We start from the raw sequence: 24,091 nt of genomic DNA, 5'->3' as shown, positions 1-24,091 counted from the left end.
ATCCTTAAATAACACATCTTTATATAACATATCTTTAAATCACACATCATCAAATAATACATTTAATCACTCATCTTAAAATAATACATTTAAAAATGGTAGAAATAATTTCAATTATAACTATTATATTCATAAATCTCTTTGAAAATAGTTAGCAACAAAAAAAAATACTCGAAATTGATTTAGTTGGCTAAATTCAAATAATCAAAGTGAAATTTGATTCACGTAGTCAATCAAATTAGTCATGATGAAACATATATATGAAATCCGTACTAATAATATTACTTGCAAACCGATCTACAACTAGCGGTATATATTGCGATATACAGTCATGTATTTAAGAATCAAAAGGAAATCGAAACATAAGAAAAAGGAATCATATCAACATGTTCTGAAAAACAAAAGAAAAATTAATCTATATCAATATGCAATTCCCAACTACCGAAGAAGTGCAGGCGGTTTATAAATTAACAGAGAGTATGAACAACACATACAACTCGAACAACTGGGGAGAAGCACAAAACAGCACACATGAATATAATCTCAATCAACTACGAATTTAACACATAAAAATAGTGAATTTGGAGACAAGAATATACCTAAAATCACAACTGTAATGTATAGCATGAATTTAACATTAATTCATTCAAAGAATAAGGAAATAATGAAAATTAACAATCCTTCGCTACCCACATGAGTACACAATCCTTATGATGAATAAAACTCCCCTCATACATCAATTCAGCAATCATCTAATCATCAATTCTCACTCAAACCCAAATTTCTCATAATCTCACAAACTCATCCTAAAACATGTTAGATGCAATCTAATGATCTACAGACCTAATATTAGTGAAAGATAGTCTCACTCTTACCTTAGATTGTTTTTCTGAAATCAAAAGCAGCGTTTTTCGTTCCTAGGTTCTCTCTCTGAGTTATCCTCTTCTCTCTAAACCTTGTTTTCTCCCAATCCTTGCTTTGCACCCATAGATAAATTCCAACCTCATAACTCCTCTATTTATAATACTAATTACTCTTCCTAATTTTGTTTAGGCCCAACAACTTATTCTTCTTTCTATTCTAACCCCCTTCTTATTTCTCTTATACCTCAAAATTACTCTATTCCTCATAATCTTATTTATTTCTAAATTAAATATATCTCTCCCCCCGCTTAATAATAATAATACATCAAATAACAAATATATTTCCACACAAAATAACAAATATATTTCTACACAAAATAATCCCACAACTTAATATTTATTTTATTTTCGAATCTTATTTTATTAAACAATAAAATAAGTCACGACATCTCATAAATTTCTCTAAAATCATATAAATCACATAAATCTTATAAATCACATTAATCATATAAATATATTCTAAAACTCATTAAAATAAATCGACTAAATCATAAAAGACATCTAATCTCAAAACTACCTCCAAATCTACTTGCTCTAATAATTCTCAGATTCTAATAAATAATAGAATAATGCCACATAATAAAATACTAACTGATAGAGCCAAACCGCAAGTGCACGGCCTATCGAAGTAATAGTAGTAAGAAGAGTATCGTTCCGCTAGGGAGTTGTGAATTCAATTAACTTTTAGAGAATGATTAGAAGAGAAAAGTTTATAAAAAAGGGGGTTTAATTGCTGAAAGTAAATAACAATAATATAAAAGAGCCTTGGGATCATTGGTTTATCATAATGACAAATCCTTCACTAGACAAGACCTAAACATCTAATTTCATGGTTTACACACTAATTTCTAAAGACCGGTTTCCCTTAGCCCCTCACCTTTCCGATGAAAGTCCGATGAGAGTTTACTTCTAGTAACCAAGCCTATTTCACTGACATGATTACTAGAAGATGCATAGAGGATTGAAACTACTCTTTGTCTCAATAATTGCAAAGACTATTTCACTGTTTTGCAATTATTGTCTAGATTCACTTGTTCCAACATCAAGACTCCGCTCTCGCTTTATGAATTGATGTTTGGGATGATGGATTAACGATTATCAAACCCTCCGCTTTCGCTTCCACAGTTTGATAATTGTTAATCCATGTTAAGACGGTGAATCTAGATTATAAATTAGGGTTACATAAAAATTAGGGTTTAGGCTTGTTTTGTTTAGGATTGAGTCATTAGACTCCCCAATAATCCCAAGACGAAGAAGTCTACTCACTCATGTTCATCGTAGACATGGGGAAGAAGAGAGATAAACAGTAAAATAAATTGCAAAGAAAGTAAAAGGAAATAAAGACTTTTTATTGAAATAATACTTGAAATAAACAAAGTAAAAGGTGAATGTTTTATGGTGGAGAGCTACTCTATTTATAGCTTTACAATCGACTTAGAAACTAAGCAACTAAAGGGATAAAACGGTAAAGCTGCAACAGGGTAACTTGGGCCCGAAGAAAAGCAGCAAAAGAGTGTTCTGGGGACGGGCACGGGCCGTGCCAAGCTTCTGACTTTGGGGGAACATATTTTTGTCCCGTATCTTCGTATTCTTGCGCTGTATTTGCTCCAGTCCTCTTTCTTTCGCTCCAAGGCACCTTCCACCATATATTCATTCCTAAAATAAAATAAAAGACAATTTAAAGTAAAATATTCTAAAAGGAAATAAATTATAATAAAACTAAATCAAATCTTATTTAAAACTAAACTAAATAAAGCATTAAAATAAACTAATCTATGACTCATCACTAACACCTCAAATTTATATATAAATCAAATAAATAGATTCTAACTTAATAAAAATATATAAATAAAAGGAGGGCGTTACAAGTGGTATTTATAGGGAGAGTTTCCACCTTAAATTGAGCTTAAAAATCGGTCTTTTGCCACTTAAAAGTAGCAAAAAACATTTATGGCCCGCATTTCCCATGCTTGGGGTGCATGGCTTGGCGCCCAAGTGTATTTTTTCACACTTAGGGTGCCTAGCTCGTACTTGGGGCGCAAGTGTATTTTTTTCCACACTTGGGACACCTAGCCCACACTTCGGGTGCATGGACATGCTTGGGGCGCATGGACCATGCTCCGGGCCATAATTCTTCAAATGTTTTGTTTTGCCGATTTGCATGATTTCTTTGTGAATTACATCAAAACACCTTAGAATTGTTATGTTTCAGGAAAAGTATAATTACATGACTCAAATATAAAAAGCATTATAAATGTTTCAAAATCATAGACAATTGCTCTAATACTCCTCTATTCTGGATAAAAAAAACTAAACAAAAATTACTGAAAATATACTTAGAATAACGTAAGATAACATATCATTAGTTATGTTCAAGTAGTACCCAAATTTTAGTTTGTTTCCTTTTCTTTTAATACATTTTTGGCCTTTATCAACAAAAAGAAAAAAAATATCAGATCTAGGCTTTAATAAATAAAATAGTTCGTTAATCAACTAAAATTCGTAAATTTGTTAAATTATCATAACTACATATCAATCGTTTAACATTCAAGAAGATCAAATACACCTTGTAGATAATACACCTTGTAGAGGGAGGATGCGAGTGAGATTGTGGGTGGACGGTCGGCGGAGGAGGAGTGTTAGGGGAGGGGCTGGTGGTGAGTGGGGTGAGGGTGTGGGAGATGAAGTTGGTGTCGTGGAATATTAGGGGTTTGAATGGGTATGAGAAGAGAAAGGAGGTACGGTCTTTGGTGAAGGAAAAGCGTCCTTTTATTGTGTGCTTGCAGGAAACTAAATTACAAGTGTGTGATGAAGGTGTATGTTTGTCTTTATGGAATGTGCAATCGATGGCTTATTCATACCGCCCTTCTGTGGGGGCATCTGGGGGATTGTTGACAGCGTGGGATGTGTCGGAGGTGGAAGTGTGGGATACTGTTTCTTTTGAGCATATTTTGGTTATTCATGGTCGATTTTTGAAATCTAATGAAGAATTCTATTTGTTCAATATGTACGCTCCATGCGATCATCGAGCTAGGCAATCTTTGTGGGAGTCCTTATCATTGCGATTGGCGTCTCTGAGAGGTAAAAATGTTTGTGTTTGCGGTGACTTCAATGCTGTTCAAAGTTTGGAAGAAAGAAAATCGATATCAGAATATGGAGGTGGCTCAAATAGTGTTTCTTTTAATCTTTTCATTGAGGAAAATTTTCTGTGTGATTTGCCGTTATGTGGTAGAAATTTCACTTGGTTCAAAGGTGATGGTAGGTCGATGAGTCGACTGGATAGATTTCTTCTGTCTGAGGAGTGGTGCTTGACGTGGCCGAATTGTTTACAGGTTACTCAGTTGAGCGGTCTTTCAGATCATTGTGATTTAATTTTATCAGTTGATGAAGAAAATTGGGGACCCAGACCTTCTAGATTTTTGAAATGTTTGGTCAGATACTACTGGTTATTCGCATTTTGTTAGTAACAAGTGGATGTCCTTTCAGGTTGATGGATGGGGTGGTTATGTGTTAAAAGAAAAATTAAAAATGATGAAAGGGGCTCTGAAGGAATGGCACGCCTCCCAGTCTCAAAATCTTCCAGGTAAAATTGCGTCATTAAAAGAGCGCCTCGCAGTTCTAGATGGTAAAGGGGAATTTGAGATTTTGACAAATGCTGAATGTGCTGAAATGCACAGTGTGTCGGCGGATATTCATTCTTTGTCCAAGTTACAAACTAGTATATCATGGCAGCAGTCTCGATCTCAGTGGCTTTGTGAAGGTGATGTGAACATGAAGTTCTTTCATTCAGTTATGTCTTCTCGCCGGCGACGCAATGCGTTAAGTTCTGTTTTGGTGGTTGGTGTGGAGATTGAGGGTGTGCAACCTGTTAGGCACGTAGTTTTTACACATTTTGCACGTCACTTTCAAGCGCAAAATGTTGAGAGACCAAGTGTGCAGAATCTCTTGTTTTGGACGTTGTCAGTGTTGGAAGGTGGTGGTCTCATTACTCATTTTTCTGTTGAAGAGGTGAAGGCGACTGTTTGGGACTGCGATAGCTTCAAAAGTCCGGGTCCGGATGGAGTTAATTTTGGCTTTATTAAGGAGTTTTTGTCGATTCTTAAAGAGGACGTTATGCGGTTTGTCTCTGAGTTTCACCGTAATGGAAAATTGACTAAAGGTATCAACTCAACTTTTATTGCTCTTATTCCAAAAATAGAGAATCCGCGTAGACTAAATGACTTTCGGCCCATATCTTTGGTGGGGTGTTTATATAAAATTTTGGCAAAATTGTTGGCAAATCGTTTGAAAGAGGTTATTGGCAGTGTTGTTTTAGAATCTCAATCAGCGTTTGTGAATAATAGACAGATTCTAGATGGCATTTTGATAGCAAACGAGGTGGTGGATGAGGCCCGACGGTGCAAGAAAGATCTTATGTTGTTTAAAGTTGATTTTGAAATGCTTATGATTCTGTTGACTGGGGTTATCTGGATTCGGTTATGGAACAAATGTCTTTTCCTACGCTATGGCGAAAGTGGATTAGAGAATGTGTTGGTACAGCCACTGCATCAGTGCTTGTGAATGGAAGTCCTACTGAAGATTTTTATTTACACGGAGGTCTTCGCCAAGGGGACCCTCTATCCCCGTTTTTGTTCTTGTTAGCGGCTGAGGGACTTAATATTTTGATGAAGGCAATGATTGATGCTCAGTTGTTTGAAGGTTATAGGGTGGGGGCGGCTAATTCTGTGGTAGTGTCTCATCTTTAGTTTGCTGATGATACTTTGTTGCTTAGTACTAAAAGTTGGGCAAACGTTCGGTCTCTTCGTGCAACTCTGCTTATTTTTGAAGCAATGTCAGGTTTGAAAGTGAATTTTAATAAAAGTTTGTTGGTGGGGCTTAACATTCATGATTCTTGGATTTGTGAAGTTGATTCGGTGTTGAGCTGTAAAGTGGGTAAGGTTCCTTTTTTGTACTTAGGCTTGCCTATTGGCGGTAACCCGCGTCGTCTTAGTTTTTGGGACCCTATCGTGAATCGTATTCAAGCTAGACTATTGGGTTGGAATAGCCGGTTTCTTTCCTTTGGCGGCCGCTTGGTACTTCTAAAATCTGTCTTGACTTCTCTGCATGTCTAAGCATTTTCTTTCTTCAAAGCTTCAACAGCTATAATCTCTTCCATTGAATCACTGTTTAATAAAAAAAAATTGGGGGGGGGGGGGGGGGGGGTAGTGGGGACCATAGAAAAATTTCTGCGATAGGTTGGAAAATTGTTTGTTCCAAAAAGGAGTATGGAGGTTTGGGGGTGAGGCAGTTGAAGGATTTTAATACGGCTTTGTTAGGAAAATGGTGTTGGAGGATGTTGGTGGATAGAGGTGGTTTGTGGTATAGGGTTTTAGACGCCAGGTATGGCGAATTAGGTGGCAGGTTGGAGGATGGAGGCCGGAGTGTGTCTTGCTGGTGGAAGGAGGTGTGTCGGATTAGGGGAAGGGGCGCAGATGGTGGTAGTGGCTGGTTTAATGGCCACGTGATGAGGAGGGTGGGTGATGGGACTAAGATGTCGTTCTGGTTGGATAGGTGGTTAGGAGAGGTGCCTTTTTGTGAGCGTTATCATCGACTATTTGATCTAACGGAGAATAAGGCTATGACGTGGCAGACTTGTTCTCTGTTGACTCGGAACAGTGGGGGGATTTGTGGAGGTGGAGGCGCAGGTTGTGGAAGTGGGAGGAGGAGTTGTTAGTGGAGTGTAGGAATTTATTGCTTGATGTTTCTTTGTTTCCTATTGTTTCAGATAGATGGGTGTGGCTTCCTGATCCGTCACGTGGTTACACGGTGCGTGATGCGTATAATTTATTAACTTCTCAAGATCTTCCTGATACAGAGCCTACGGTGGACTTGGTGTGGCATCCTCAGGTTCCCATCAAGGTTTCGATTTTCGCGTGGAGGCTAATTCGTAACCAGTTACCGACGAAATCTAATCTTGTTGAGAAGGGTATATTGGCGCATGACTTGTCCTTATGTGTGGCTGGATGTGGAGTTCCGGAATCAGCTCAACATCTCTTTTTATTGTGCAACACCTTTGGTTTGCTTTGGCACTTGGTGCGGGATTGGTTAGGTTGCTCTGGTGTCGACACTGATGATATTTTTGACCATTTATTGCAGTTTACACATCTCACAGGTGGTGGTAAAGCTAGGCAATCCTTTATGCAGCTCATATGGCTTTTGTGTGCTTGGGTTGTTTGGAATGAGCGTAATAATCGCGTGTTTAAAAATGTTGTTACTCCCATCCCCCGTTTATTAGACAAGATTAAGATGTTGTCATTAGGATGGTTGAAAGCTAAAAATGCTAACTTTGTTTTCGGCACTCAGCAATGGTGGTCACACCCTTTTGTTTGTTTGGGAATTGGCTAAGGCTGTTTTGTTGTGTTCGTTTGTAACATTGTAACTCTTGGTTTCTGTAGTAGTCTCTAAGGCACGCCTTGTGCTTTTGGGATTGCTCTATTTGTGTTTATAAAATTTCATTTTGGCTTGTTAAAAAAAAATTATCGAATTGTACTCCTTTGATTGAATGCATCAAACACCAATTTCCTCTTAATTCACATTATATAACCTAAGATCAATAAGAACAATAATCAAATAAATTATTTTAAATGAAACACACACATATAAGGGTGAAAATAAATATATAATAGAGGGTAATAATTTTTTTTAAGGAAGTGGTAACGATAATATAAGCTTATTAAATGTAAAATAGTTAATTTAAATTTCATCTTTAAAAAACTTAATAGATTTATCCGTGTTTTTCTATGCAAAAAAGTTGCAATCTAAATTCCATAAATTTGAATATTACTGATGCAAATTAAAGACATATACTTGCATGGGCTCTAAATTTTCATAGGTCTCTCTAACTTCAAAGATGCAACAAATGAAAAACATGAAACCTCCTTTTATCATCTTCTCATTCCCATGAATAATAGTCATATTTACATTAACATTAAAATATAAAATAAAATGAGAAAAGTAGACTAACAAACATTTTTCTATTTTGAAAAGAATACACATGGTCAAGTAATTTTTTTTTTTTTGTGGGGGTCGGGGTTTGAACCCCGAACCTTGTATATATTATGTATTGTCCCTACCAACTGAGTTAAACTCACGAAGACCATGGTCAAGTAATATATTACAACTTTGAGGGCATTCTGAGATATTGTTAAAAAAAATAGAGTTGATTTTTTTAAATACCTTAAAAGAGTTTGAAACCAAACTTAAAATCTAGTTTTGCTCTAGTGCATAACTGAATTTTTTTTAAATACCTTATGAAATTTTGTAATTTCTAACTTTTTAATTAAGAAAAGTGCACAAAGTTGCACTGCTTTTGCTTAATTACTATTTTAAAAATAATTGGCTGGTTTAGAAAAATTTGAAAACTTCATCTTTTTGCAAATAATTTTATATCTTACAACAAAAATATTCTAAGTTTTCTATATTGCCACTTTTAATTTTCAAGAGAGAAAAAAAGAGGCAGATCAATGTTCCTAGATGTTACCTATTGACTGCTGACTAATAAGAGTGACAAACATACTTCCCAAAACTTCTTGAATTAAACGTGTGTCAGTGTCGGACACAACACGTGTCCCACACCCCGACACATATAATTACACTAAATTATGTGATTTTCTCAAATTATTAACAGTGTCGGTGTATCAGTATCCGTATCATGTGTTATGTCCAGTGTCCGTGTTTGTATCCGTACTTATTTTGTAAAGCAAAAATATTCAAAGTCTTCGTCAAGCATGTACTCTACTACTCCCTCCGTCCCTATATCTAAACACTCATTTGATATTATTTTTGTCCCTAAATGTAAACCTCTTTTCAAATTACTAGATGCATTTATTATTTTTTCCCAAATATACCCCTAATTAATACTACTAACTTGTCTTGAAATTTGAAAAATCAAATACACATACAAACAAAGGACAATTTGGTAATATTATCACACAAAACAGACACATTAATTACACTGATAACTTTTTCTTAAGAAATGTGAAAAATGGAAAGGCGGTTACATTAAGGTACGGAGGGACTATATAATTTAGTTGTCATTACTCGTGTTAGATTTTTGTATTGTTATTTAGAGTCTGATTTGAATATTTGACTTAATCTATTAACGTAAGTTTTGTGAAATTGTTTAAAGAAAACCTATACAAACAAAATATGAGATTTTTCATATGTTTTTTTCAGCTTATTTTATAAGTTCTCAAAAGTAACTTATGAAAGTAGCTTATAATATATACAAAAATAATTTAGCTTTAGCTATCTTTTGCTACAGAAATAGCTTATATAAACTTATCAAAAAAAATTGAAAAGTAAAGTTTCTCTGAAAGGCTGAGATTAAACATCCAGAAACAATGTGAGAATTTGTGATATCTAGAATCTGAAATAATTTCTGCAATGGGGTTCTCTCTTGTAGAAAAGTATGAACTTGGTATTTTGAACATGACTCTGAAAGGAAAATGATATTTGTCTTTTGTACATTTTTTCCAAATTGTAATCTTTGTACTGTTCCTAGAAATTGCTTAGCAAAAGCAATGATTTGTTTTTTTTGTGAAAATCCATGTTAGTCTATGGGAAAATTAAGCAAGACTCAATTTACGTCCTGAGAAAAATAAACCAAAACAAGTCTCATTCTCTTTAGTCCATGTTATCTTTTTCTTTTTTACCGAACAGAGCTGTGGATAATTTCAACCAGGACGGTAGAATCACTCTGTCTTTATAAGTAACAGTAAGCGAAACACCGAAGTCACAAGGCTAACAACAGATATTAACAACTTTCACTTTCTAAAGGTCTGTTCTCTTGCTCTCTCTTGTTAGTTTGTGAATGACAGTGATGAAGATGAAGCATATGTATGTGTTAGCCATGGTGATACTGGTAGGAACTGTTGCAGCTGATTTAGCAACAAATACCTGCAGTCACACTTGTGGAGGTCAAGAAATTCAATATCCATTTGCCATAAACGACACTTCATCAGATTCAGATTGTTTCTTGGGTGGTAAACTAATTCCGCTCACTTGCAATGGATCCAAAATATACTTGGGTAACATGGAAGTGTTAAACATAACCATCTCCAAAGCTGAAATTGACGTGTTATTTTACGTCTCTGAGTACTGCGGTGTTGATGATAATACTCGAGCTACGCTTGAAAGCGATTCATATACCATTTCAAGCAAAGAAAACAAGTTTGTAACTGTTGGTTCTAACAGTTACGGTTATTTTTATGTTTTCGATGGTGACACGTATTCAACTGGGTGCTTAACACGCTTTTTTGATCATCAAAGATCGATTGATAATGGAACATGTTCAGGTGTAGGGTGTTGCCAAGTTGATATTCCTCCTAGAATGTGGAATATAAGTATAGAAGCTTTTAATTTCAACAATGAATCCGATTTTTGTAGCTATGCATTTGTTGTTAAGAATGGTAGGTATAATTTTTCTTTAGCTCATTTATCACAAGGTTTTCCTTTCAAGGAACTACCTGTGGTTCTTGACTGGACAATTGGCAACGAAAGCTGCAGTACAGCTTCTAATGGAGTCAACTATGGGTGCAAGAAGAATAGCTATTGTGATGACAAGGACACATATTTTGGTTACCGATGCCATTGCAATCCAGGTTTTGAAGGAAATCCTTATCATCCCAATGGCTGCACAGGTCAATTTTTTATTCAAATTTTGGCAATTTACGTTTATTTTCATTTCTTCTTTAAACTTGGTATCGGTTTAATTACGTACTAAACTACTAATCCAAAGGTCCAGTTTCACTGCCTATGTGCGACTGCGCTATTTAAAACTCTTTGTATGGATTCCACAAAATTAACATTGAAGGATCGAACCTGAGACTTAAAAAAAAAAAAAAAAAAAAAAAACACACTCCAAAATCTTAACTAAACCACCAAACCAATCCAAATATGTTTATAGTACAATATTGTTGATCTTTAGTGCTTTAATTAAGGTTCTGAAAATCAGACCCGTCCTTGATCAAGTCGTTCCAAGATTCAATAATTCAATGATAGCTAAATTTTGAAATTTTATAGTAGTGAATAAAAACATACATTGTCCCGTATGTGTAGCCCAGTTGGTAGCTACCAGGGATAATTTGAGCAGGGGACGGGGTTTGAATCCCAGATTCCCCACTTTTTCACACATAATGTGTGTGAATCTTGTCACTAGGCTACTTGACAAAAAAAAAAACATACTTAACATTTTTTTATATAATAATGATATTAATTATTACTACAAGTCTACAAGGGTATAAATGAAATTTATCATTTAATATATTTGAAATTTAATCAACGTCAATAGTATCAATAGTGTGTGTCTATATATATATATATATATATATATATATATATATATATATATATATATATATATATATATATATATATATAAAGTAATGTTTTTTATGTCACGTGTCACTTCCACGTTTATTCTCAATATTTTTTTATTTTTTAAAATCAATATTTTATTGGTATAAATATCTCAGCAAACTTTATATCGTATCCACTCAATATTTTTTCTTTTGAATTTCTAATATTTTATGCTGCAGAAATATCTCAACAAACTAGATATAATACTTTCAACAGAGTTTATATATATGATCTTATTTTATGATAAAAAGGCTCCAATCGGTTTGTTTTTTTTTTAGGAAAAGAAGCTTCAATTAGTTACTAAGTAATCTTTTATCACCGTATTATTCAATTAGCTTTTATTTTTGAGGAAAAAAGGCTTCGATTAGTTATTATGTTATCTTTTAACAGCATATTCTAATGCAAATGTTAACTATAAATAAAGGAATTTTTGTTAACCACATATTTTGAGCACAAACGAAAATTTCAAATCTTCTTTTCATCAAACATTTTTCCTTCTTCGGGTTCGCCAAACACCAATTCTATCATTTCTCTTACATATACTTTGATTTTTAATATATATATATATATTTCAACCACTTTGTAATGCTACTTTTTAATATAACATTTTTTCATCTTTTTGTTATTTTTATTTTTTAATTTTTGAAGACAACTTTTCAAACATCGTAAACACTTCTACTAATGTTTATACACACACACACTTACAATACTTTGATTCAATTTTGATTCTCATTTAACCAAATCATAAATTTCATCATTTTGTTTTTTATATTTCTTTTTCAGAACTTATGGCTACAAAATGTGACTTCATTGATGACGTCAATCAATCAGTATCAATAGTATATAAATAAAGAAAGATATTTTATGTCACGTTTAGACTCCACGTTTATTCTCAATTTTTATATTAATCTTCTATTTTTACATGAAGATTTAATTTTGAATAGATATCTGAACAAATTTCTTCTTTTCATCAAAAAAATATCTTCTTCTTTCTATTTAGTATATATCTCCCTCTCTCAAAAAACTATATAAATTACATTGCTATTTTCCAATAAATATATTACTTCATTATCTGATTAATAATATTTTTTTCTTACAAATGTTAACTATAGATAAAGGAATTTTTGTTAACCACATATTTTGAGCACAAACGAAAATCTCAAATCTTCTTTTCATCAAACATTTTTCCTTCTTCGGGTTCGCCAAACACCAATTCTATCATTTCTCTTACATATACTTTGATTTTTAATATATATATATTTCAACCACTTTGTAATGCTACTTTTTAATATAACATTTTTTCATCTTTTTGTTATTTTTATTTTTAAATTTTTGAAGACAACTTTTCAAACATCGTAAACACTTCTACTGATGTTTATACACACACACTTACAATACTTTGATTCAATTTTGATTCTCATTTAACAAATCATAAATTTCATCATTTTGTTTTTTATATTTCTTTTTCAAAAATTATGGCTACAAAATTTGACTTCATTGATGACGTCAATCAATCAATATCAATAGTATATAAATAAAGTAAGATATTTTATGTCACGTTTCGACTCCACGTTTATTCTCAATTTTTATATTAATCTTCTATTTTTATGTGAAGATTTAATTTTGCATAGATATCTGAACAAATTTCTTCTTTTCATCAAAAAAAAATTCTTCTTCTTTCTATTTAGTATATATCTCCCTCTCTCAAAAAACTATATAAATTACATTGATATTTTCCAATAAATATATTACTTCATTATCTGATTAAATAATACTTTTTTCGTACAATCGATAAAAGTATAATTTAATTTTATCATAATTTATTTTAATAGTTTATTTTTTTTCCATATTCAATATTTTTGTTTCTTTCACATTTGTTTTGAATATTTTGATTTTTGAATAATATTTATTTTAATTTGATATAAATATACCAATGTACATTTTTTTAATGTTTTCATAATATTATTTTTTAATGTTTTCATAATATTATATTTTTTATTTAAATAAACTTATTATTTTTTGAATTTTCTAAATATTTTATTTATTATTTTTTATGAAGTAATAATTTTTTTTTTGTGGTGGCCGGGGTTTGAACCCCGGACTTTGCATATTTTATGCATTGTCCCTACCAACTGAGCTATGCTCACGAGAACATGTAGCAATAATATCTCAACAAGCTAAATATCTTATATATATACTTTTTTGTTTTTCTTATATCTTATCTTTTAAAAACTAATTTTTATAATTGCTTATATTATTTGTTACTTCTTTTTATTTATCTTTTATCATCATATTCCAATTCAAACTTTCACAATAAAACTAGGTAAAAAAATTATTTCCATTTTTTAATGCTGTTTTATTTTATTACTTTATCATAGTTTATTTCAATAAATTTTTTATTTTTTATTATTTTTTATTATTTTTCAAATTTTTAGTATATTTTATTTTTTTTATGTAACATAAATATCTCAACAAGCTAAATATATTATATCCTTTTTTTTTAAAATTGCTTAAATTATTTGTTATTTCTTTATCTTTTAGCATCATATGCCAATTCAAATTTTAACTACTCACATAATTTTAGCACAAGTAGAATTACACCTTTGAAATCAACCTTCTCATTCCTGTTTGACAAATATCACTTCTATAATTTCTTTTTCATACACTTTTTCATATACTATTGATTTTTTTTTTTTGCAGAAACTTTATTAACATTATTCACACTCTAAATATAAAATATGGAGACCCAAGATTAGGATCATTAGAATGTGAAAAATGCCGAATTTCAAAGAGGTCACATAAATTTAATCGATTTGATTTTTATGTATGATAGAGCATGCATCAAATTTTTTTTCTTCGTTAAACTTTTAATAACATGATTTCACATTAACTTAATTATTTTTCTATGCTAATATTTATTTAATTTTGTTGGTGGTGATATTCTAAGGGATCAAAATTTAATGCACTGTGTGAAGCGACAATGTTACAAAATATTAATCTGTTATTATAAAAAAAAAATATCAATCTACGTTGATTGATGTAATATGTTACGAGATAAAAAAAAGTATCTTAATTGCTAATAACAACCGTAGATTTAAACGAACTTCCTATGAATATAGAATATTTTATAAAACTATAACCATTGTGAAGAAGCATAATTATTTTCAAGGAGTTAATTTATATGTCTTTTGTCTATTTATTCGTTATACTTTTTTTTTGGGTAACCATGATACATGTACACAAATTCCACCATCGTTAGCGATGACTAATCTCCGTCAGGAATCGGTGGGGCACAAAAGGTGGGTTCTTCCCTTTTAATCGATTTTTTTACTACGCATGAGCCACGAAACAAACTCATCACCACATGTTTAAAGGGACCCAAAACTCGTACTATTTGAACTAATTTGTTATTTTTAAGATATTATTATTATTGTAAATTATTCTTAATTATTTACACCATCTCACCAAAAATACCCAAAACTCATCTCACCATTTATAATTATTTTTAAGATATTATTATTATTGTAAATTTAAATAAATTTAATTTAATATACTTACATGTGTATTCGTGCACACAAACTTATTTAATATCTAACCCGGGCAACGTCCGGGCTCTAAACTAGTTTCTTATAAAAATAATTTGATAACTATTTACAACGAAGAATATCTAAATCAAAAGACCGTAGTGAGTGAAAGAAAAAAGTTAAAATTCTATTTTATGGGCATACAGATATTGACGAATGTGAAAGAAACTCACATGGATGCGATGTCATAGCAAAATGTAAGAACACTTATGGGAATTACACATGTGAGTGTCCAAAGGGGTATTTCGGAGATGGAACAAAGGAAAGAGGGTGCCAACTACATGATGCAAATGCAAATTCAATAGTACTACCTACTGTCCTTGGTAAGCAACTAAGCATGCCCTATTGATTTTGTTTAAATTGTTTTTTTTTCACTTTTTTATAATCCTTAGTGACATGCATGTTCATTTACTATGCAATAGATATTATTTAGTTAAGTGAACTATTCATAAACTGGGTTTGATATATTTTGAATGCAGGAGTAGGAGCAGCATTTATTATTCTATTTGTGGGGATAGTTTTCTTCATAATATACCAAAAAAGGAAATTTACCAAACTGAAAGAGAAGTTCTTTAGGCAGAATGGAGGTTCTATTTTGGAACAAAAACTTCTTCAAAGAAAAGACTCGTCTCAAATAGCTCACATTTTCAAAGAAAATGAACTAAGGAAAGCCACTAACAACTTTGATGAGAGCTTAATCATAGGTAAAGGAGGTTTTGGTACAGTTTTCAAAGGGGAACTAAATGATAATAGAATTGTTGCTATCAAAAAGTCCAAAACAATAGATGAAAGCCAAATTGAACAATTCATTAATGAGGTGGATGTTGTTTCTCAAATAAATCACAGGAATGTGGTCAAACTCTTAGGGTGTTGTCTAGAAACAGAAGTTCCTTTGTTGGTTTATGAGTTTGTTAGCAATGGTACTCTTTCTGAATTTATACACACACAAGGTAAGATGAACGATCCAACTTGGAAAACTCGTCTTAAGATAGCTGCAGAAGTAGCTGGAGCTCTGTCATATTTGCATTCAGCTGCCTCAATACCCATTATCCATAGAGATGTCAAGAGTGCTAACATTCTCTTAGATGGAACCAACACTGCTAAAGTATCAGATTTTGGAGCTTCAAGATTGGTTCCAATCGATCAAACTGAAGTAGCCACAATGGTGCAAGGAACTATTGGCTACTTGGATCCAGAGTATATGCAAACAAGCCAATTAACTGAAAAAAGTGATGTCTATAGCTTTGGAGTAGTTCTTGTGGAGTTGCTAACAGGGGAGAAGCCTTTTAGTTTTGGTAGGCCGGAAGAGAGAAGAAGTCTTGCTATGCATTTTCTGTCTTGCTTGGAAAAGGATAATGTGTTTGAAATTATTCAAGATGGTTTGTGGAATGAAGAAAACAAACAAGAGATCAAGGAGGTGGCTGTTCTTGCGGCGAAGTGTTTGAGACTTAGAGGGGAGGAAAGACCAAGCATGAAGGAAGTGGCTATGGAATTGGAGGGAATGAGGTTAATGGATAAGCACTCTTGGATCAATGATGACTTAAATGTAGAGGAGAGCCGGTGCTTGCTTCATGAATCATCATCTAGCCTCTATGAACCTGGTGATAGCAGCAAACATGGAGATATCAGATATGACAGCCTGAAAGAACTTGAACTGATAGTATTGGACGATGGAAGGTGATTGTGGCATGACAAAATGCAGTACCATTTCATTATTTTAGAACTTTTTGCATCCTAATTTCAGTTTACAATGTTCATGTAATTTGTTTTATATAATGTTTTGTGTGCATGTAATCCAGTTTTTAATGATAAGAATGTAAAATTATGGAATATTCCTAAAAATCATATTATTGGTATTTGTTGGATATAGAAAGGTTTAATGTGGAAAAGAATGTGTTTTTGTGAACAGCATAAAAGGGATATTTTTATTGAATGATAACCATCATAATTTATACATAAAGAAAAGTCTGAAATAATGCATACAGAAACTACTATTTAAAAACTAAATGCCTAAAAAACTGGTAACAAATAGAGCATATCAGAGAGATCCTAACAATAACATAAAAAGATAATGAATCCTAACAATTAGGAACTTAAAACAGCAGTTTCATAGTCATCCTGTCAACACTCCTCCTTGACTCTAGAAATGCATACACCAAGCATTTGTGTCAAGAATTCATATCTAGCATTGTCATATCCTTCTGGTTCCATGACAGCAAACGTTGCACCTTTGGTAGATATCTGAAAGTGATCTAGTTCCTCTAGCAGGTTCATCATCAACATCTTCATTCTCCTCCTGAAATTCAAGCTTCTCAAAATCTTCTCAATTCCAACTGTCTGACTCAAGAAATTTGACATCTCTGCTGGCAATTACTTTGTTGCTTTATGGAAGATAGATTCTATAGGCTTTTGAAGTTAAGTTATAGCCTACAAAAATTCCAGGTTCTACTTTATTGTCCAGCTTGTCTCTCTTGATTGACGGTATGTAAGAGAAACACAGACATCCAAATATCTTCAAATTTATTAGCTTTGGTTTGTAGTTGTGCCATACTTCAAATTGAGTCTTTTTCTGCAAAGCTTTTGTTGGCAATCTGTTCAGCAAAAACACTGCTGTGTTTACAACCTCAGCCCAAAATTTCTTTGGCAGTCCTTTGTCATGAAGTAAGCATCTTGTCATCTCCATAATTGTTCTATTTTTCCTTTCCACTACTCCATTCTGTTGTAGAGTGTATGGTGTTGTAGATTGATGTTTGATGCCTGCATTTCCATTCAATGATGGTGTTTTCAAGGGTCCTCCAACATTTGTGTGTACTAGTTGCAGCTTTTGCGAAACCCTCCAAGCCTTGTTTTGTGGAAAAGGGAGCCTGCTTTGCTTTCCATATTGGCAAGTAGCACATTGTGGGGACAGATCGTCTAATTCAGGCAAATCATTCACCATGTTATTCTTTTTCAGAAAAGTAGAGCAGGATGATGAAAGTATCTTAATCTCTTGTGCCAAAGCATTGTATTGTCATCTTCCTTGTGTACAGCAGCCTGTTGTTCCTCAGTCATCAAATCCAAGGCAAAGCTCATGCTTTGATTTGAACATTGATCATTTCTATGTTGTTTGCATCTTTAATCACACATTTTTTTATCCTCAAACAACACCTTATAACCATTCTCCAGCAGTTGAGTAACACTCAAAAGGTTTTGATTAATTTCAGGAACATATAAAACATCAGAAATTAGTTTCAAACCTGAAAGGCTTTCAATTGCAAATGTTCACTTGCCTTTTACTTCGAAAAGTGCGCCATTTCCAATTCTGACTTTGGAATTAGTTGTCTCGTCTAGATCTTTAAAGAGCTCACGGTCATAAGTCATGAGGTTTCTGCAACCACTATCTATAAGCCAACTCTCTGGGGTGGTGTTGGTGGCAAAGCATGATGCTACAAAGAATTGCTCGTCCAAAGTCTGATCTTCAGCAACCTTAGCTTCTCCCTGACGTTGAGTCTTGCATATTCTTTCCACATGTCCTAACTGACCACACTTGTGACATTTTACGTCTGGGCACCACCAACATCTATTTGGTGGATGGTTATTTTTTATTTTTTTTGCAGTATGGACAGGGTGAAAAGAGACTTGTATTGCTGCTTTGGCTATCTGTATTAATGTTCTGGTTTCTTTTCTCATTCCTTCCACTTCCACCTTTGTAGTTCTGAAATTTGGCTTGAAAAGCTCCCTCCATTGTTCCTTCTTGCCTCATAAGCCTTTTTGTTCTTGTGCTTGCAGTGCATTCAACAATTCTGCCATGGTAATGCTTGATAGATCCCTTGAGTTCTCTAGAGATGCAATTGTTGCTTCAAATTTTTCAGGTAAAGTGACAAGAATTTTTTGAACAATTCGAGAATTAGGAAAGTCTGATGTGCCAAGGATCCTTATATTGTTGACTATGCCAAGAAGCCTGTTGGAATATTCTTGAATTGTTTCTGATTCCTTCATCTTTTTAATCTCAAATTCTCGAATCAAATTCAACACCTGCATCCCTTTAACCCTCTCATTTCCATCGTACTCCTTCTTAAAAAAAAAAAAAAAAAACCAAATCTCATGGGCTGTTTTCAGTGTCATTATTCTGGTAATTAAAAACATTAGATGATACTGCTGCAAATAAGGTTGCTCTTGCTTTTGATTTTCACCACTTCAACTCTTTGTTATTTTGAATTTGAGCCATAGTAGGGTTGTCACGAAGGGACATGACATCATACTCTTCTTCAACAGCTTCCCACAAATCACTAGCTTCAAGATAGGCTTCCATTCTAACAGCCCACATATGATAATTTTGACCATCAAACATTGAAAGGGAAATTGGATTAAACGAACCGTCTAGATTCATTCTCCACAGGTTTAGATAGTGTATTTAGGTTTAGGAATTGTGGATGGGATTTCTGTATTTAGGGAATTATGGATGGGATTTCTTACTGTGTCTCACAGATCCCTTGAAGAATAGCGCTCTGATACCAATTTGTTGGATATAGAAAGGTTTAACCTGGAAAAGAATATGTTTTGTGAACGGCATAAAAGGGATATTTTTATTGAATGATAACCATCATAATCTATACTATATACTATTACTATATATATATATATATATATATATATATATATATATATATATATATATATAGAGCCAGGATCCGTTGACACCTGGTGTCAACGGATTCGTTGACACCAAATCACAACCATCCATTCAAATTGATCTAAAGGTTCATAATTATTTACTTAAACCTTATTGTGATCTCTCTTTGATTGACTTCCATAATAAACGAGTGATTTTCTCTTTTTCATATCTTTTGTTGCCGAAAAACAAGTGGTTATCCTTCGTCTTCTTTAACTGATTGTTACATCTCCAACTCTGGTCTCGTGATACCATAATCAAGCATGTTTCTCTCACAACAAACCAAGTTCCATTTTCGTTCCTAACAATTTCATATCACCATCAATAAAAAATAAATTACTTAATCAATTCATTGAATTAAAAAGTGGAATCCCGTGCCAATAACGAAGACAATTATAATTCAATGAATTAATTCAATTAAAGATAGTTTACAATGTTATATAACCAAATAACAAGGATGAAATAATCTCTTATGTATCCCGTGTCAATTGATGTTAAATGGGGGAAGGAGACAATTATAATTCCTATAAGGTTTTGTTGGGATAAAAGTTAAATTTGATCTGACGCTGAAGATGGAGGTATAAATCTGGAAACACAATCACCAGCAAGGATAAAAGAAAACCTGCAACACGTGATTGTAAAAGAAGTCCACTCAATTTATCATGTCGATCAGTGTTAGCCGTTTGATTAAATATATAGACGGATACGATTTGGTGTCAACGAATCCGTTGACACCTGGTGTCAACGGATCCTGACTCATATATATATATATATATATATATATATATATATATGAGTCAGGATCCGTTGACACCAGGTGTCAACGAATTCGTTAACACCAAATCACATCCGTTGATTTAATTTAATCCAAAGGTTCTTGTTAATTCACTTAACAATACATGTGAACCATTGCCTACATGATCTTTTATTCCATGGTTTCCATCTTCTTCCCGTGGTTGCACATGCTCAACATTTCTCCAATCTAATGATCTAATGTGCTGCAACAATACATAAGAGTATCTTAAATCAACAATCGAATTATTACCCATTATAATAGTGGGATTTTGATTTAAATTGGAGAAATGTTTGGAATGTTTCTTCCCGTGCTTCCACAATCGAATATAAATATATTTAACCTAATTTCATATTTCAATTACAAATCAATTATTTTATGAATTGTTTAAATTGTTAAATTGATGACAAGCATTTTTCATACTCGTAAATTCCACTCCCTTTATTTTGTCGTTCAAATCTCCGTAAGAATTAAAACACAGTAACTCACAAGCTTTGCTTCAAAATTTCAGAATCAAAGATCGTTACAATTTTGGAATTAGAATTGCACATCACACACAACTGCATCTTTAATTATCATAAATTTGTGAATTATTATTTACCGTTTTGTTATGGCTTCTCTAAAGAATTAGAAAGGGAAGAAGCACCTGACAAAAGGAGAGAGGGGATGATAGAGAGAAAGAGCCACATAAGAGAGACTTTTTTTCAAGATCACTAGTGTGCGAGTCACCTCATGTTAGTAATTTAGGGAATAAATTTGGACCATTAGATCAATTAAATCAATGGATGGGATTTGGTGTCAACGAATCCGTTGACACCTGGTGTCAACGGATCCTAACTCTATATATATATATATATATATATATATATATATATATATATATATATATATATATATATAAGTCACGCCACATTGTAAAGAATATTACCCCTTTCAGCACTTTTGGGTTGGATTTTTCTTTCCAAAAATACCCTCAATTTTCAATACAAATAACACACGTAACAAATATATAAGAATAAATTTAAATATTAAAACAAATGTAACAAAAACGATATGAATATATGTTTTTTTGTTTTTTTTACCTTTATCATTTAAAAAGTGTAACAAACTAGATGAGTATATTTATACTTACTTTTTCATCATTCCAATTATACCCTTAAACAACTTTTTCTATAATAAAATTGTTGTTGGTGTCATTAAAAAAAATTAGATTATTTTTTTTGTTATATTGTATAATTGTCAGTGTCGTTGAAATAGATAATCATGGTTAGTTTGATTTTTTATAACTTGAAAGCAACAAACATTTATATTTTTTTTAGTTTTAATCAAAATCAAAATTTTATTAAAAAAAAAATATCGTTCATAATTTTCAAACGTTAGCGCAATATGTAACCAAAAAAAAAAACGTTAGCGCAATAAAAAGAACGGAAAGACGGGCACGTACGTGAGTGCCCGTCTTTTCGCTAGTTTATACATAAAGAAAAGCCTGAAATAATGCATAAAGAAATTACTATTTGAAAACTAAATGCCTAAAAACGGATAACAAATAGAGCATATCAGAGAGTTCCTAACAATAACATAAAAAGATAATCGATCATAAAAATTAGGAACTTAAAACAGCAATTTCATAGTCATCCAGTCAACAGTATTCCAATACTAGGGGGAACTTCAACAAAACTGATAACTGGCCTTTTATCAGCAGTCAAATAAAGAGAACTAGTTACAGGCATGGCAGAAGTTTTAGCATAGATTCCATGTCCCTTAGGAACAGCACCCATAGATTCCACTTGCTTATCAGTTAACACGTCCGCAACCTCAGAGGGACCTAAAGTATACAAAATTCATGTTGTATGTTCCTGCACATATGTTCTTTTCGGGTGAAAATGTTGTTTTGCCTTCCCAAGCTGATCTACCCTCTCCTTCTAGGCATTGTGAGAAATTTTCTTACCCTACTGAAGTGAATGACCTATATGCTGACAATGTGAACAAAATGGTATCTGCCTTTCATATTCCACATCAACCTGGAATGCATTGAGACAATTTTATTGGTACCCAAAGCTTTTTTAAGCCGTCCTTATAATCATCATTTGTTAAACCCCTTTGAGCCTTAAATTGTCTCATTTCTTTTGGTGACAAACTGCATTATAAGCTTGTTGACCTGAAATTTTAATTCTTTTTACCCTCTTTAGAGTTAGGTAGAAATGATAATTTTCTTGTCATGGTTTGATATTAAGTTTTGTGTTACTTCTAGAATTATCAACATTTTAAATTTAGGATGGAGTATTAGAGAACTAAAAGACACATCTAAATATGTCTTTTAAAAAAGTAAAATAAAAAGCCACTAATCTCTAAAACCATGGGGAAATTTATTTTATATTTTTTTGGTCAAGAGTACGGGGAAATTTGAATTTAACTTAAAAATGCTAATTAATATACAATTTTTTAAGTATAGTATTTTGAAGTAGACATGATGCCTAATTTTATATTTATTCAACACCTCATTTTATTTTTTCTTATTTCTTTCATATCACATCATTAACTTATTACATTATCATATCAGTTTCTCTTGTATTTATCTCTTACAAGACATTTATTGGAGTGTTTAAAATACAAAAAGAAAATCAAAAGGAGCATTATGAGGTAGAAAGATTTAACAAGACTTGGTTTCTTATTCTGTTTACACACACTATGATCTCTTTCCTTCCAGTTTCGTAGGTGTGGCCCTGAGGGTAGGCGGAAGGGGCGGCAGCCCAGGACACCATTACTTTAGGGACACCAAAATTATTATTTTTAATTAATAGTTAGGATTATATAGATATATTTCTTTTAATTCGGTTGAAAATATATTTTTGGAGAACTTTGATTATAAATGAATATTTTGCAACAAAAAATGCAAAAAGTGAAATATTGAAATATTTAAACGGCACAATTTTATTGTTTTTTCCAAAATACGAAAAATCTTAGGATCGGACCATGCAGTTTCGAATAGCCACCCCTACACTTCTTGCCACCCCATCCATTGTGATGTCCCAATCCTACTATACGAAACAAATAAATAACCTTTTGTTTTTAAAAATTGTTTGACACGAGCCTAAATAAAATATATTAGGACACACAGTGGTGGATCATGATGGGGGCTTAAAAATATAAGAATACATTTTTTCAGAAAAGAAAATTTCAATCAATATTTAGGCTAGTATAATTTGATATTAATTAATTAACTATAAAATTTTACTACAACTACTCTTATTTGGTGGGTAAGGTTTACTGGTTTTTGCGTCAAATTCACATTAAAAGTGTAGAAATGAGCAATCGCATATTTGAATCGAACTCTAATACCATCAAATGTTTTTGGGAAATGTTAACCGGTGCCCCTGAGGCATCGGTTAAGAGTCAAATATAGTAGTATTTTGCATTGAAAATTGTGCGGTTATTGCATTAAAAGCATAAAAAGTGTCTTTTTTTATCTAAAGTTTTCACTTTTGGCTTCCTTAACCAATGTTTTTATAATTTTGTTTTAGGTAAAATGTTTTTACAATATCAACTGAGTTATACTTAGTGAATTTTTTTTTAAGGAAAAATATCATGAGTTATACTTATTGAATTGTTTCCCTTTTTTTTTAACAAATAAAAATGGAATATAGATTACTACTGGTAATTCATCTCGCCCAAGGTGTGCAAAAGATGATCACCAGAACAGAGTACAACAATAAGTCACTGATGCATAACAACAAGCACCGAA

At 32.5% G+C, this 24,091-nt stretch overlaps 1 protein-coding gene across 1 annotated transcript; it reads left to right on the top strand.

The window, feature by feature from the left end:
* The first annotated feature begins 9,563 nt into the window (after positions 1–9,563).
* Positions 9,564–16,747, top strand: LOC146952618 (putative wall-associated receptor kinase-like 16). Its single transcript, XM_085703859.1, has 3 exons — positions 9,564–10,603; positions 15,052–15,228; positions 15,385–16,747. Exons 1-3 carry the CDS (start codon positions 9,775–9,777, stop codon positions 16,584–16,586), a joined length of 2,208 nt encoding a protein of 735 aa, XP_085559985.1. The 5' UTR covers positions 9,564–9,774; the 3' UTR covers positions 16,587–16,747.
* Positions 16,748–24,091: the final 7,344 nt, after the last annotated feature.

The sequence above is a fragment of the Medicago sativa genome, chromosome 1 (genome assembly GCF_051527215.1).
Source record: "Medicago sativa cultivar Bolivia chromosome 1, Bolivia_mono, whole genome shotgun sequence".
In the NCBI taxonomy this organism is placed as follows: Eukaryota; Viridiplantae; Streptophyta; class Magnoliopsida; order Fabales; family Fabaceae; genus Medicago; species Medicago sativa.
This window is presented reverse-complemented; position numbering and strand designations above follow the sequence as displayed.

Coding starts and splice junctions, on each gene's coding strand:
- LOC146952618 (XM_085703859.1), top strand. CDS start 9,775: ATGACAGTGATGAAGATGAAGCATATGTATGTGTTAGCCATGGTGATA. Junction 10,604..15,051: donor TCATCCCAATGGCTGCACAG/GTCAATTTTTTA, acceptor ATGGGCATACAG/ATATTGACGAATGTGAAAGA. Junction 15,229..15,384: donor AGTACTACCTACTGTCCTTG/GTAAGCAACTAA, acceptor TTTTGAATGCAG/GAGTAGGAGCAGCATTTATT.